The sequence below is a fragment of the Salvelinus namaycush genome, chromosome 3 (genome assembly GCF_016432855.1).
Source record: "Salvelinus namaycush isolate Seneca chromosome 3, SaNama_1.0, whole genome shotgun sequence".
NCBI classification, from domain to species: Eukaryota; Metazoa; Chordata; class Actinopteri; order Salmoniformes; family Salmonidae; genus Salvelinus; species Salvelinus namaycush.
Window position 1 is genome coordinate 1,223,221 of NC_052309.1, and position 14,186 is coordinate 1,237,406.

Below are 14,186 nucleotides of genomic sequence, written 5' to 3' on the forward strand. Positions count from 1 at the left end.
GCTGGATCTAAAGGACAGAGGGTGGTTACCACATTATCAAATGTCTTATCAAGCTGGATCTAAAGGACAGAGGGTGGTTACCACATTATCAAATGTCTTATCAAGCTGGATCTAAAGGACAGAGGGTGGTTACCACATTATCAAATGTCTTATCAAGCTGGATCTAAAGGACAGAGGGTGGTTACTACATTATCAAATGTCTTATCAAGCTGGATCTAAAGGACAGAGGATGGTTACTACATTATCAAATGTCTATCAAGCTGGATCTAAAGGACAGAGGGTGGTTACCACATTATCAAATGTCCTATCAAGCTGGATCTAAAGGACAGAGGGTGGTTACCACATTATCAAATGCCTTATCAAGCTGGATCTAAAGGACAGATGGAGGTTACTACATTATCAAATGTCCTATCAAGCTGGATCTAAAGGACAGAGGGTGGTTACCACATTATCAAATGTCTTATCAAGCTGGATCTAAAGGACAGATGGAGGTTACTACATTATCAAATGTCTTATCAAGCTGGATCTAAAGGACAGATGGAGGTTACTACATTATCAAATGTCTTATCAAGCTGGATCTAAAGGACAGAGGGTGGTTACTAGAGGTCGACCGACTAATCGGAATGGCCGATTAATTAGGGCCGATTTCAAGGTTTCATAACAATCGGTAAACAATGGACACAAATTTGCCAATTTTTAAAATATTTTTTTTACACCTTTATTTAACTAGGCAAGTCAGTTAAGAACACATTCTTATTTTCAATGACGGCCTAGGAACGGTGGGTTAACTGCCTAGTTCAGGGGCAGAACGACAGATTTTTACCTTGTTAGCTCGGGGATTCGTTTTTGCAACCTTCCGGTTACTAGTCCAACGCTCTAACCACCTGCCTTACATTGCACTCCACAAGGAGTCTGCGTGGCAGGCTGACTACCTGTTACGCGAGGGCAGCAAGAAGCCAAGGTAAGTTGCTAGCTAGCATTAAACTCATCTTATAAAAAACAATCAATCTTAACATAATCACTAGTTAACAACACATGGTTGATGATATTACTAGTTTATCTAGCGTGTCCTGCGTTGCATATAATCGATGCGCCTACTTCGACAAACGGTGATGATTTAACAAGCGCATTCGCGAAAAAGGACTGTCGTTGCACCAATGTACCTAACCATAAACATCAATGCCTTTCTTTAAAATCAATACACAAGTATATATTTTGAAACCTGCATATTTAGTTAATATTGCCTGCTAACATGAATTTCTTATAATTAGGGAAATTGTGACACTTCTCTTGCGTTCCGTGCAAGCAGAGTCAGGGTATATGCAGCAGTTTGGGCCGCCTGGCTCATTTCGAACTGTGTGAAGTCCATTTATCCCTAACAAAGACTGTAATTAATTTGCCAGAATTGTACATAATTATGACATAACATTGAAGGTTGAACAGCAATATTTAGACTACGGAACGGTTCCGTATTTCACTGAAAGAATAAACATTTTGTTTTCAAAATGATAGTTTCCGGATTCAACCATTATAATGACCTAAGGCTCGTATTTCTGTGTGTTATAATTAAGTCTATGATTTGATAGAGCAGTCTGACTGAGCGATGGTAGGCAGCAGCAGGCTCGTAGGCATTCATTCAAACAGCACTTTCGTGGGTTTGCCAGCAGCTCGTCGCTGTGCTTCAAGCATCGCACTGTTTATAACTTCAAGCCTATCATCTCCCGAGATTAGACTGGTGTAACCAATGTGAAATGGCTAGCTAGTTAGCGGGGTGCGCGCTAATAGCGTTTCAAACGTCACTCACTCAGACTTGGAGTAGTTGTTCTCCTTGCTATGCATGGGTAACGCTGCTTCGAGGGTGGCTGTTGTCGATGTGTTCCTGGTTCGAGCCCAGGTAGCGGCGAGGAGAGGGATGGAAGCTATACTGTTACACTGGCAATACTAAAGTGCCTATAAGAACATCCAATAGTCAAAGGTATATGAAATACAAATGGTATAGAGAGAAATAGTCCTATTCCTATAATAACTACAACCTAAAACTTCTTACCTGGGAATATTGAAGACTCATGTTAAAAGGAACCACCAGCTTTCATATGTCCTCATGTTCTGAGCAAGGAACTTAAACATTAGCTTTTTTTACATGGCACATATTGCACTTTTACTTTCTTCTCCAACATTTTGTTTTTGCATTATTTAAACCAAATTGAACCTGTTTCATTATTTATTTGAATCTAAATTGATTTTATTGATGTATTATATTAAGTTAAAATAAGTGTTCATTCAGTATTGTTGTAATTGTCATTATTACAAATAAATTTTTATTTTTATTTTTTTAAATCGTCCGATTAATCGGTATCGGCTTTTTTGGTCCTCCAATAATCAGCATCGGTATCGGCGTTGAAAAATCATAATCGGTCGACCTCTAGTGGTTACCACATTATCAAATGTCTGGCTAGTCTCTTGTTGAAAGGGGGCTTGGTGAAGCACGAGCGGTTGGCTAGTCTCTTGTTGAAAGGGGGCTTGGTGAAGCACGAGCGGTTGGCTAGTCTCTTGTTGAAAGGGGGCTTGGTGAAGCACGAGCGGTTGGCTAGTCTCTTGTTGAAAGGGGGCTTGGTGAAGCACGAGCGGTTGGCTAGTCTCTTGTTGAAAGGGGGCTTGGTGAAGCACGAGCGGTTGGCTAGTCTCTTGTTGAAAGGGGGCTTGGTGAAGCACGAGCGGTTGGCTAGTCTCTTGTTGAAAGGGGGCTTGGTGAAGCACAAGCGGTTGGCTAGTCTCTTGTTGAAAGGGGGCTTGGTGAAGCACGAGCGGTTGGCTAGTCTCTTGTTGAAAGGGGGCTTGGTGAAGCACGAGCGGTTGGCTAGTCTCTTGTTGAAAGGGGGCTTGGTGAAGCACGAGCGGTTGGCTAGTCTCTTGTTGAAAGGGGGCTTGGTGAAGCACGAGCGGTTGGTTGGATTTGGTTTGTTGTCTTAATACAGAGCAGCATCCATGTAAGTCAGTACAGCTGCTCTGTATTCTCAGTGTCCCACCAACACTATAACCCTCAAACACACTGTGCCTGTCTCTCTCTCGCCCTGCCTGTGTGTATCTGTGTGTGCATTTGAATTCCTTACTTATGTGTGTGAGTGTTTGCGTGAGTCTGTATTATTGCAGATGAGTCTATGAAGTTCACACTGACAACCTGTCACTCAGCATCAGCTCCAGACTGCAGTATGGCCCAAGCTGCAGGGGAGCAGGGCAGAAGAGGAAACCCTATGGTAATGGGAAACACACGTCCCTCCATTCCCTTTTTACAGAGACCGCAGAGAGAGCGTCCATTCAACAGGCGACTGGCGTCCAAAAGGCATCATTTATAACAGGAGCTCTTCGCCACCACAATTCCACACGCACAGACACCACGGTTGCAGCCAGTTATGACTACAACACAGTGAGGCATTGAGAAGTAAGAAAGGGGGAGGGGGGAAGAGCGGGAAGGAGGTGTATAGACAGAAAGAAGGGAAAGGGAGGAGTGAAAGAGAACATAATTTGGTACAGATTATACTTTGGACTTCTAAAACTAGGGTTTAATGCTTTAGCAACATTTACCCAATCTACCTGTTGCTGTCTTCCATACACAGTACCTACGTTGAATGAACTGACTAAGTCACTCTGGATAAGACTGTCTGATAAATGACTAAAATGTAAAACATGTCCAAGTAAATTCAATAGAGAGAGAGTAGATAGAGTATGGAGAGAGGGAGTATAGAGAGAGGGGGTATATAGAGTATATATATATATATACACACAGTGGGGAGAACAAGTATTTGATACACTGCCGATTTTGCAGGTCTTCCTACTTACAAAGCATGTAGAGGTCTGTCATTTTTATCATAGGTACACTTCAACTGTGAGAGACGGAATCTAAAACAAAAATCCAGAAAATCACATTGTATGATTTTTAAGTAATTAATTTGCATGACATAAGTATTTGATCACCTACCAACCAGTAAGAATTCCGGCTCTCACAGACCTGTTAGTTTTTCTTTAAGAAGCCCTCCTGTTCTCCACTCATTACCTGTATTAACTGCACCTGTTTGAACTCGTTACCTGTATAAAAGACACCTGTCCACACACTCAATCAAACAGACTCCAACCTCTCCACAATGGCCAAGACCAGAGAGCTGTGTAAGGACATCAGGGATAAAATTGTAGACCTGCACAAGGCTGGGATGGGCTACAGGACAATAAGCAAGCAGCTTGGTGAGAAGGCAACAACTGTTGGCGCAATTATTAGAAAATGGAAGAAGTTCAAGATGACGGTCAATCACCCTTGGTCTGGGGCTCCATGCAAGATCTCACCTCGTGGGGCATCAATGATCATGAGGAAGGTGAGGGATCAGCCCAGAACTACACAGCAGGACCTGGTCAATAACCTGAAGAGAGCTGGGACCACAGTCTCAAAGAAAACCATTAGTAACACACTACGCCGTCATGGCGTCGTGTGGTTAGCGGTTTGCTGATGTCAACATTGTGAACAGAGTGCCCCATGGTGGCGGTGGGATAAAGGTATGGGCAGACATAAGTTAGGGACAACAAACATCAATTGCATTTTATCGATGGCATTTTGGGAATGCATATCTGTCTTCCCAATCATGTGAAATCCATAGAATAGGACCTAATTCATTTATTCCAATTGACTGTAAAATCAATAAAATTGTTGCATGTTGCATTTATATTTTTGTTCAGTATATACAGAGAGAGAGAGAGAGGGAAAGAGAGACACACATCGACAGAGAGGGAAGGAAAAAGAGACTGAATGATAAGGCAGGGAAAGAAAAAGAGACCGAATGACGATAAGGCAGGGAAAGAAAAAGAGACCGAATGACGATAAGGCAGGGAAAGAAAAAGAGACCGAATGATGATAAGGCAGGGAAAGAAAAAGAGACCGAATGATGATAAGGCAGGGAAAGAAAAAGAGACTGAATGAGGATAAGGCAGGGAAAGAAAAAGAGACTGAATGAGGATAAGGCAGGGAAAGAAAAAGAGACTGAATGATGATAAGGCAGGAAGGAAAAAGAGACTGAATGATGATAAGGCAGGGAAGGAAAAAAGAGACTGAATGATGATAAGGCAGGGAAGGAAAAAAGAGACTGAATGATGATAAGGCAGGGAAAGAAAAAGAGACAACGATGATAAGGCAGGGAAAGAAAAAGAGACTGAATGATGATAAGGCAGGAAGAAAAAAGAGACTGAATGATGATAAGGCAGAGAAAGAAAAAGAGACTGAACGATGATAAGGCAGGAAGGAAAAAGCTACAGGCCTACACACACTCTCTTTGCACTGATACATCATTGGGCTGGCCTGTTTGCCTGTTTAATGGTATCGCCTTGCATTGCCTCCATGTGTTGTGAATAAGTGTGTGTGTGTCGTGACCATGTGTTGTGAATAAGTGTGTGTGTGTCTGTGTGTGTGTGTGTGTGTGTGTGTGTCGTGACCATGTGTTGTGAATAAGTGTGTGTGTGTCTGTGTGTGTGTGTGTGTGTGTGTGTGTCGTGACCATGTGATGTGAATAAGTGTGTGTGTTTTTGTGTGTGTGTGTGTGCGTATATATATATAAGGACCTGGTGCTGATTTCACTTCAGAACTTCTCTGCCAACCCTCCTATTCACACCTATCTCACAGATCAGCTACTAAATACACACTCAGGGGAGAGAATAGGAGAGAGCGAGGAAAGAGGAGAGAGAGAGGGAGGAAAGAGGAGAGAGAGAGGGAGGAAAGAGGAGAGAGAGAGGGAGGAAAGAGGAGAGAGAGAGGGAGGAAAGAGGAGAGAGAGAGGGAGGAAAGAGGAGAGAGAGAGGAAAGAGGAGAGAGAGAGGAGAGAGGGAGGAGAGAGGGAGAGTGCTGAAAGGGACTAGGGATGGAGCAGAGGAGAGGATAGAAAATACCTATTCCACAAGTATGGCACGGTGCGTGAAAGTGATTGTGAGTTTAAAGGTTAATTTATATTGGAGAGACGTGGGATGACTAAGTACAATCGCTTATGTGAATTAGAGTATGGAGCAGTCTGACTGCTTTTATCCTATTCCCCTGGTGAAGTGTTGCGCGTCACGGTGACCATCAATAATTACGTCAGCCATGTTGGGGAAAGTCTGAGGAGTCGGCAGCTAGAAATACAATCACTAGATAAGAAAGAAACAGACCTACCAGGAGAGCCCAGAGCAGCCTCCCAGATCCAGACAGTAAGAGACAGACACAGACCTACTAGGAGAGCCCAGAGCAGCCTCCCAGATCCAGACAGTAAGAGACAGACACAGACCTACTAGGAGAGCCCAGAGCAGCCTCCCAGATCCAGACAGTAAGAAACAGATACAGACCTACTAGGAGAGCCCAGAGCAGCCTCCCAGATCCAGACAGTAAGAAACAGACACAGACCTGCTAGGAGAGCCCAGAGCAGCCTCCCAGATCCAGACAGTAAGAAACAGACACAGACCTGCTAGGAGAGCCCAGAGCAGCCTCCCAGATCCAGACAGTAAAAAAGACACAGACCTGCTAGGAGAGCCCAGAGCAGCCTTCCAGATACAGACAGTAAGAAACAGACACAGACCTGCTAGGAGAGCCCAGAGCAGCCTCCCAGATCCAGACAGTAAGAAACAGACACAGACCTGCTAGGAGAGCCCAGAGCAGCCTTCCAGATACAGACAGTAAGAAACAGACACAGACCTGCTAGGAGAGCCCAGAGCAGCCTCCCAGATCCAGACAGTAAGAAACAGACACAGACCTGCTAGGAGAGCCCAGAGCAGCCTCCCAGATCCAGGCAGTAAGAAACAGACACAGACCTACTAGGAGAGCCCAGAGCAGCCTCCCAGATCCAGCCAGTAAGAGAGACACAGACCTGCTAGGAGAGCCCAGAGCAGCCTTCCAGATCCAGACAGTAAGAAACAGACACAGACCTACTAGGAGAGCCCAGAGCAGCCTCCCAGATCCAGACAGTAAGAAACAGACACAGACCTGCTAGGAGAGCCCAGAGCAGCCTTCCAGATCCAGACAGTAAGAAACAGACACAGGCCTACTAGGAGAGCCCAGAGCAGCCTCCCAGATCCAGACAGTAAGAAACAGACACAGACCTGCTAGGAGAGCCCAGAGCAGCCTTCCAGATCCAGACAGTAAGAAACAGACACAGACCTGCTAGGAGAGCCCAGAGCAGCCTTCCAGATCCAGACAGTAAGAAACAGACACAGACCTGCTAGGAGAGCCCAGAGCAGCCTTCCAGATCCAGCCAGTGTGTGAGTCATTTATAACCAATTACCTTCACAGCATTAAGTCATTTTAACCTGCCACGTCAGGATAATAGCTGCCATGAGACCAATGCTTCCAACTGCACCATCTGTGAGGAATCATCATCCAAACCATCAAATACAATATAGCCTCAAAGGTAAAGGAGGGAGGGAGGGAGGGAGGGAGGGATGTGGGGAGGAGGGACTTTTTCTTATTTTTCCTTCTGTGGCAAGTTCACACAAAAGAGCTCCTTCTTTATCCTAGGGACGCTGCGCAAATACCTGCGGGATAAAATCAAACCCCTGGGAGAATTATATTAGCGATTTAACCCTGCCAGCCGCCCGGTCGCATATTTCCCCTTTATTTTTATAACGGCGGTGAAAGACTCCATTACACTGTTTCTCTAAAAGAGACTTGATTTAAATCCCAGACAGAAGCTGAATTCAGGAGGAGGGAGAGAGGGAGTTAGGGAGGAAGAGATGGCCAGGTAAAAGAGAAGGGGGGCATTTTTGAAGGCTTACTCATGCTCTGGAATAATAATGGGACTTTTCACTCTCCTGCTCCAGCACATGGGGAGAGGAGGAAGGCCGAGGGGGGAGGACACTGCAGGGGGAGGTTGGGGTAGTTTGGGGATCGGCACACGAGTTTCCACTGAAAAGCCCATAAACCCACACCGAGTCGACGTCTCTATTCCTGTCCTAAACCCCCACCCATCCAGCCGACCGTATGCTAAAATCCCAAATGACTACCATACTTCACGGACCGCATTTCAACTGTCAGAACGCCTGGACCACGTTCCAAGTTCAGGTTCCTCTGACCGAGCGCGTGGTTCCCCCCCCTACCGCAACCCCCCCACCTGGGATTTATTAAACCTAACCTTGAGCTCACCGGCTCCGATCTGCTCACCAACCTTTTGACCACAACCGTGAGTTTCTGAGTAAACCACTCTCCACCAAACAGTGGAGCCCCACCAAACAGTGGAGCTCCACCAGTCAGAAACTAGCTAACAGAAGAAGAAAATAACTCCTTCAACAACTCCAGAAAAGATCTAACTACTGTTGGGCCAAAACAGACCAAACAATAACACAACCTTTTCTCCTTTTTCTGCCTTGTTCCATAACTGCTCTTGTTTGGAGCATCTGTCCCTGATCCTCAGAGTAGCACTTCATCTGTGTTTGATTTTATCATTCGAGCAGCAGGTAGCCTAGTGGTTAGAGAGAGGTAGCCTAGTGGTTAGAGAGAGGTAGCCTAGTGGTTAGAGAGAGGTAGCCTAGTGGTTAGAGGCAGGTAGCCTAGTGGTTAGAGGCAGGTAGCCTAGTGGTTAGAGGCAGGTAGCCTAGTGGTTAGAGCCAGGTAGCCTAGTGGTTAGAGGCATGTAGCCTAGTGGTTAGAGGCATAGTGGTTAGAGGCATGTAGCCTAGTGGTTAGAGGCAGGTAGCCTAGTGGTTAGAGGCAGGTAGCCTAGTGGTTAGAGGCAGGTAGCCTAGTGGTTAGAGGCAGGTAGCCTAGTGGTTAGAGGCAGGTAGCCTAGTGGTTAGAGGCAGGTAGCCTAGTGGTTAGAGGCAGGTAGCCTAGTGGTTAGATGCAGGTAGCCTATTTTTGTTAGAGGCAGGTAGCCTAGTGGTTAGAGGCAGGTAGCCTAGTGGTTAGAGGCAGGTAGCCTAGTGGTTAGAGGCAGGTAGCCTAGTGGTTAGAGGCAGGTAGCCTAGTGGTTAGAGCGTTGGGCCAGTAACTGAAAGGTTGCTGGATTGAATCCCTGAGCTGACAAGGTAAAAATCTGTTGTTCTGTCCCTGAACCCACTGTTCCTAGGCCGTCATTGAAAATAAGAATTTGTTCTTAACTGACTTGCCTAGTTAAATAAAAGTTAAATAAAAAGCAGAGGGGGAAGAAGGGAGGACTGTTCTCTCCTTTATAGAGGACTGTTCTCTCCTTTATGTCAAAGGGAGGACTGTTCTCTCCTTTATAGAGGACTGTTCTCTCCTTTGTCAGAGGGATGACTGTTCTCTCCTTTATGGAAGACTGTTCTCTCCTTTATGTCAAAGGGAGGACTGTTCTCTCCTTTATAGAGGACTGTTCTCTCCTTTATGTCAAAGGGAGGACTGTTCTCTCCTTTATAGAGGACTGTTCTCTCCTTTATGTCAAAGGGAGGACTGTTCTCTCCTTTATAGAGGACTGTTCTCTCCTTTATGTCAGAGGGAGGACTGTTCTCTCCTTTATAGAGGACTGTTCTCTCCTTTATGTCAAAGGGAGGACTGTTCTCTCCTTTATAGAGGACTGTTCTCTCCTTTATGTCAGAGGGAGGACTGTTCTCTCCTTTATGGAAGAGAGAGAGGGTCTACTTTATTGTAGAGAGGGTCTCTGCCTCAATCCAGACTGATTAATGGGAGTTTGGATCGATTATACCGGGTGCCCGACCCCAGTTAACACACAAGGCGCACACAAACGCAATGTCGACAGAGTCACACAGTCTCAGGCACGACACCGCCCAGCATACATTAGACACACAGTCTCAGGCACGACACCGGACAACATACATTAGACCAGAGTATATGAGAGGAGCGGAGAGTGCCCAGTTTGACTGGAGCGAGGAGTGAGATTCCCAAAGGCTGGAGCGTTGGCCTTCTCGGCCACTCCAATTTGACTCCAGTACCACTCACTTCACAAGCTCAGTGCATGCCCGGCCCAGCATGCATCTGTAGGCTACTTCTGTGCTGCTATAACCCCCTGCTATAACCCCTTCTGTGCTGCTATAATCCCTTAACCCCCCTCATAGAGTTCACTAAATATTTTCATAAATAAACTGATAAAACACACAGGTGCTAAATCAAGGTGACTTACAAAGATGAGGACCAATAGCAAGAGAGGGATTGTGGTGATGTAGTGTCCACAACTAAAGAAGAGAGGGAGTGTGGTGATGTAGTGTCCACTACTAAAGAAGAGAGGGAGTGTGGTGATGTAGTGTCCACAACTAAAGAAGAGAGGGAGTGTGGTGATGTAGTGTCCACTACTAAAGAAGAGAGGGATTGTGGTGATGTAGTGTCCACGACTAAAGAAGAGAGGGAGCGTGGTGATGTAGTGTCCACAACTAAAGAAGAGAGGGAGTGTGGTGATGTAGTGTCCACAACTAAAGAAGAGAGGGAGTGTGGTGATGTAGTGTCCACTACTAAAGAAGAGAGGGAGTGTGGTGATGTAGTGTCCACAACTAAAGAAGAGAGGGAGTGCGGTGATGTAGTGTCCACAACTAAAGAAGAGAGGGAGTGCGGTGATGTAGTGTCCACAACTAAAGAAGAGAGGGAGTGCGGTGATGTAGTGTCCACAACTAAAGAAGAGAGGGAGTGCGGTGATGTAGTGTCCACTACTAAAGAAGAGAGGGAGTGTGGTGATGTAGTGTCCACTACTAAAGAAGAGAGAGAGTGCGGTGATGTAGTGTGCACAACTAAAGAAGAGAGGGAGCGTGGTGATGTAGTGTCCACAACTAAAGAAGAGAGGGAATGTGGTGATGTAGTGTCCACGACTAAAGAAGAGAGGGAGTGTGGCGATGTAGTGTCCACTACTAAAGAAGAGAGGGAGTGTGGTGATGTAGTGTCCACAACTAAAGAAGAGAGGGAGTGTGGTGATGTAGTGTCCACGACTAAAGAAGAGAGGGAGTGCGGTGATGTAGTGTCCACAACTAAAGAAGAGAGGGAGTGTGGTGATGTAGTGTCCACAACTAAAGAAGAGAGGGAGTGTGGTGATGTAGTGTCCACAACTAAAGAATCATTGTGGAATCTGAAAAGACACATATCCCTAAAGCATGATGGTGTACTTACTACCTGCACATGCTAACAGAAAGGAACAAGGTGGTAGATAACTAAGTGTGTCATTCTAGCAAAATATTGACAAACTAAAAATAAAAGTTCTTAAAAGTTTTGTTCATTTTTGTTCTATTTTCTATACAATAGGCCATAATTGATTTGGGCCCAACAGGCCTGGCATATTCCCAATTCCAAGGAGCTTTCCCTTTTATATGGGTTATTTTGCCTAAAAACCTTTAGGCCTACCAATAGAAAATGTAATAAAAACAACTCTGCATCTCTGCCCAGCCTGGCAAGAGTGTACCGAAGGTGTTTAGCATCCCCAGTGGCTCTGCAAGGTCTGAGAGGATGTTCTCTGCTGCTGACCGGCTCTCCAGACACCATCACATGAGCCTGAAGCAACAGACTGGCCAAACTCATGTTTCTAAAAAAGAATTCAAAGGCACTGAGCCTAATAAGGCATTTTTAATTGAATTTGTATTTAATTCTAAGTAAGTAAGAGACTGTATGCTCAATTTATAGACTATAATGACTTAATACAACATAATGTTGTTTAAATGCTGAGAGCTTTATGTCCCTACCAGCCAGTGTCACACTCCCAAATGCTTCACAATGTATTTCTTTGTAGCTGTAGCCTTGAAATAATTGATATAATACAGCCTAAATAATTCATTTTGGTTCCTTCTTAGGCTCCCTGTCTGGCTCCTGACCTATTTAGAGTGTTTATATGCTGTTTAATATGACATGTAGTCTATTTGAAATGATAAGAGCTTCTTACATTCACCTTTTCATGTTTATTAAATAACTTTTCATTAAAATCATATGGTTTGGTTTCAATAATTCAAAACCAATTGGTAGGTCCAGGTAATCACCAAGATAGATGGGTGTTGCTTAAATTGTGATCTTAATGGATGGAGCGAATTGGGAGCGGCAGTTTTTATCCTGTGAGCACAGAACAGTTTTTATCCTGTGAGCACGGAACAGTTTTCATCCTGCGAGCACGGAACCGTTTTTATCCTGTGAGCACGGAACAGTTTTTATCCTGTGAGCACGGAACAGTTTTTATCCTGTGAGCACGGAACCGTTTTTATCCTGTGAGCACGGAACAGTTTTTATCCTGTGAGCACGGAACAGTTTTTATCCTGTGAGCACGGAACAGTTTTTATGGAACACCGACCAGCATACATTAATTACACACACAGTCTCAGCCACAACACCGACCAGCATACATTAATTACACCCACAGTCTCAGCCACGACACCGACCAGCATACATTAATTACACACACAGTCTCAGCCACAACACCGACCAGCATACATTAATTACACCCACAGTCTCAGCCACGACACCTACCAGCATACATTAATTACACCCACAGTCTCAACCACGACACCGGTCAGCATACATTAATTACACACACAGTCTCAGCCACAACACCGACCAGCATACATTAATTACACCCACGACACCAACCAGCATACATTAATTACACCCACAGTCTCAACCACGACACCGGCCAGCATACATTAATTACACCCACAGTCTCAACCACGACACCGGTCAGCATACATTAATTACACCCACAGTCTCAACCACGACACCGGTCAGCATACATTAATTACACACACAGTCTCAGCCACAACACCGACCAGCATACATTAATTACACCCACGACACCAACCAGCATACATTAATTACACCCACAGTCTCAACCACGACACCGACTAGCATACATTAATTACACACACAGTCTCAACCACAACACCGACCAGCATACATTAATTACACACACAGTCTCAACCACGACACCTACCAGCATACATTAATTACACACACAGTCTCAGCCACAACACCGACCAGCATACATTAATTACACCCACAGTCTCAGCCACGACACCGACCAGCATACATTAATTACACACACAGTCTCAGCCACAACACCGACCAGCATACATTAATTACACCCACAGTCTCAGCCACGACACCTACCAGCATACATTAATTACACCCACAGTCTCAACCACGACACCGGTCAGCATACATTAATTACACACACAGTCTCAGCCACAACACCGACCAGCATACATTAATTACACCCACGACACCAACCAGCATACATTAATTACACCCACAGTCTCAACCACGACACCGGCCAGCATACATTAATTACACCCACAGTCTCAACCACGACACCGGTCAGCATACATTAATTACACCCACAGTCTCAACCACGACACCGGTCAGCATACATTAATTACACACACAGTCTCAGCCACAACACCGACCAGCATACATTAATTACACCCACGACACCAACCAGCATACATTAATTACACCCACAGTCTCAACCACGACACCGGCCAGCATACATTAATTACACCCACAGTCTCAACCACGACACCGGTCAGCATACATTAATTACACCCACAGTCTCAACCACGACACCGGTCAGCATACATTAATTACACACACAGTCTCAGCCACGACACCGGTCAGCATACATTAATTACACCCACGACACCAACCAGCATACATTAATTACACCCACAGTCTCAGCCACGACACCGGTCAGCATACATTAAATACACACACAGTCTCAGCCCCGACACCTACCAGCATACATTAATTACACCCACAGTCTCAACCACGACACCGACCAGCATACATTAATTACACCCACAGTCTCAGCCACAACACCGGCCAGCATACATTAATTACACCCACAGTCTCAACCACGACACCGGCCAGCATACATTAATTACACCCACAGTCTCAACCACGACACCGCCTAGCATACATTAATTACACACACAGTCTCAGCCACGACACCTACCAGCATACATTAATTACACACACAGTCTCAACCACAACACCTACCAGCATACATTAATTACACACACAGTCTCAGCCACGACACCGACTAGCATACATTAATTACACACACAGTCTCAACCACAACACCGACCAGCATACATTAATTACACACACAGTCTCAACCACGACACCTACCAGCATACATTAATTACACCCACAGTCTCAACCACGACACCGGCCAGCATACATTAATTACACACACAGTCTCAACCACAACACCGACCAGCATACATTAATTACACCCACAGTCTCAGCCACAACACCT

The 14,186-nt window shown here is 45.2% G+C and overlaps 1 protein-coding gene across 1 annotated transcript; it reads right to left on the reverse strand.

Annotated features, from left to right (window-relative positions):
* Positions 1 to 2,429: 2,429 nt before the first annotated feature.
* Positions 2,430 to 3,280, reverse strand: LOC120044745 (repetitive proline-rich cell wall protein 2-like). Its single transcript, XM_038989424.1, has 2 exons — positions 3,271 to 3,280; positions 2,430 to 2,965 (listed from the first exon to the last, which is right to left on the reverse strand). Exons 1-2 carry the CDS (start codon positions 3,278 to 3,280, stop codon positions 2,430 to 2,432), a joined length of 546 nt encoding a protein of 181 aa, XP_038845352.1.
* Between the last annotated feature and the right edge of the window lie 10,906 nt (positions 3,281 to 14,186).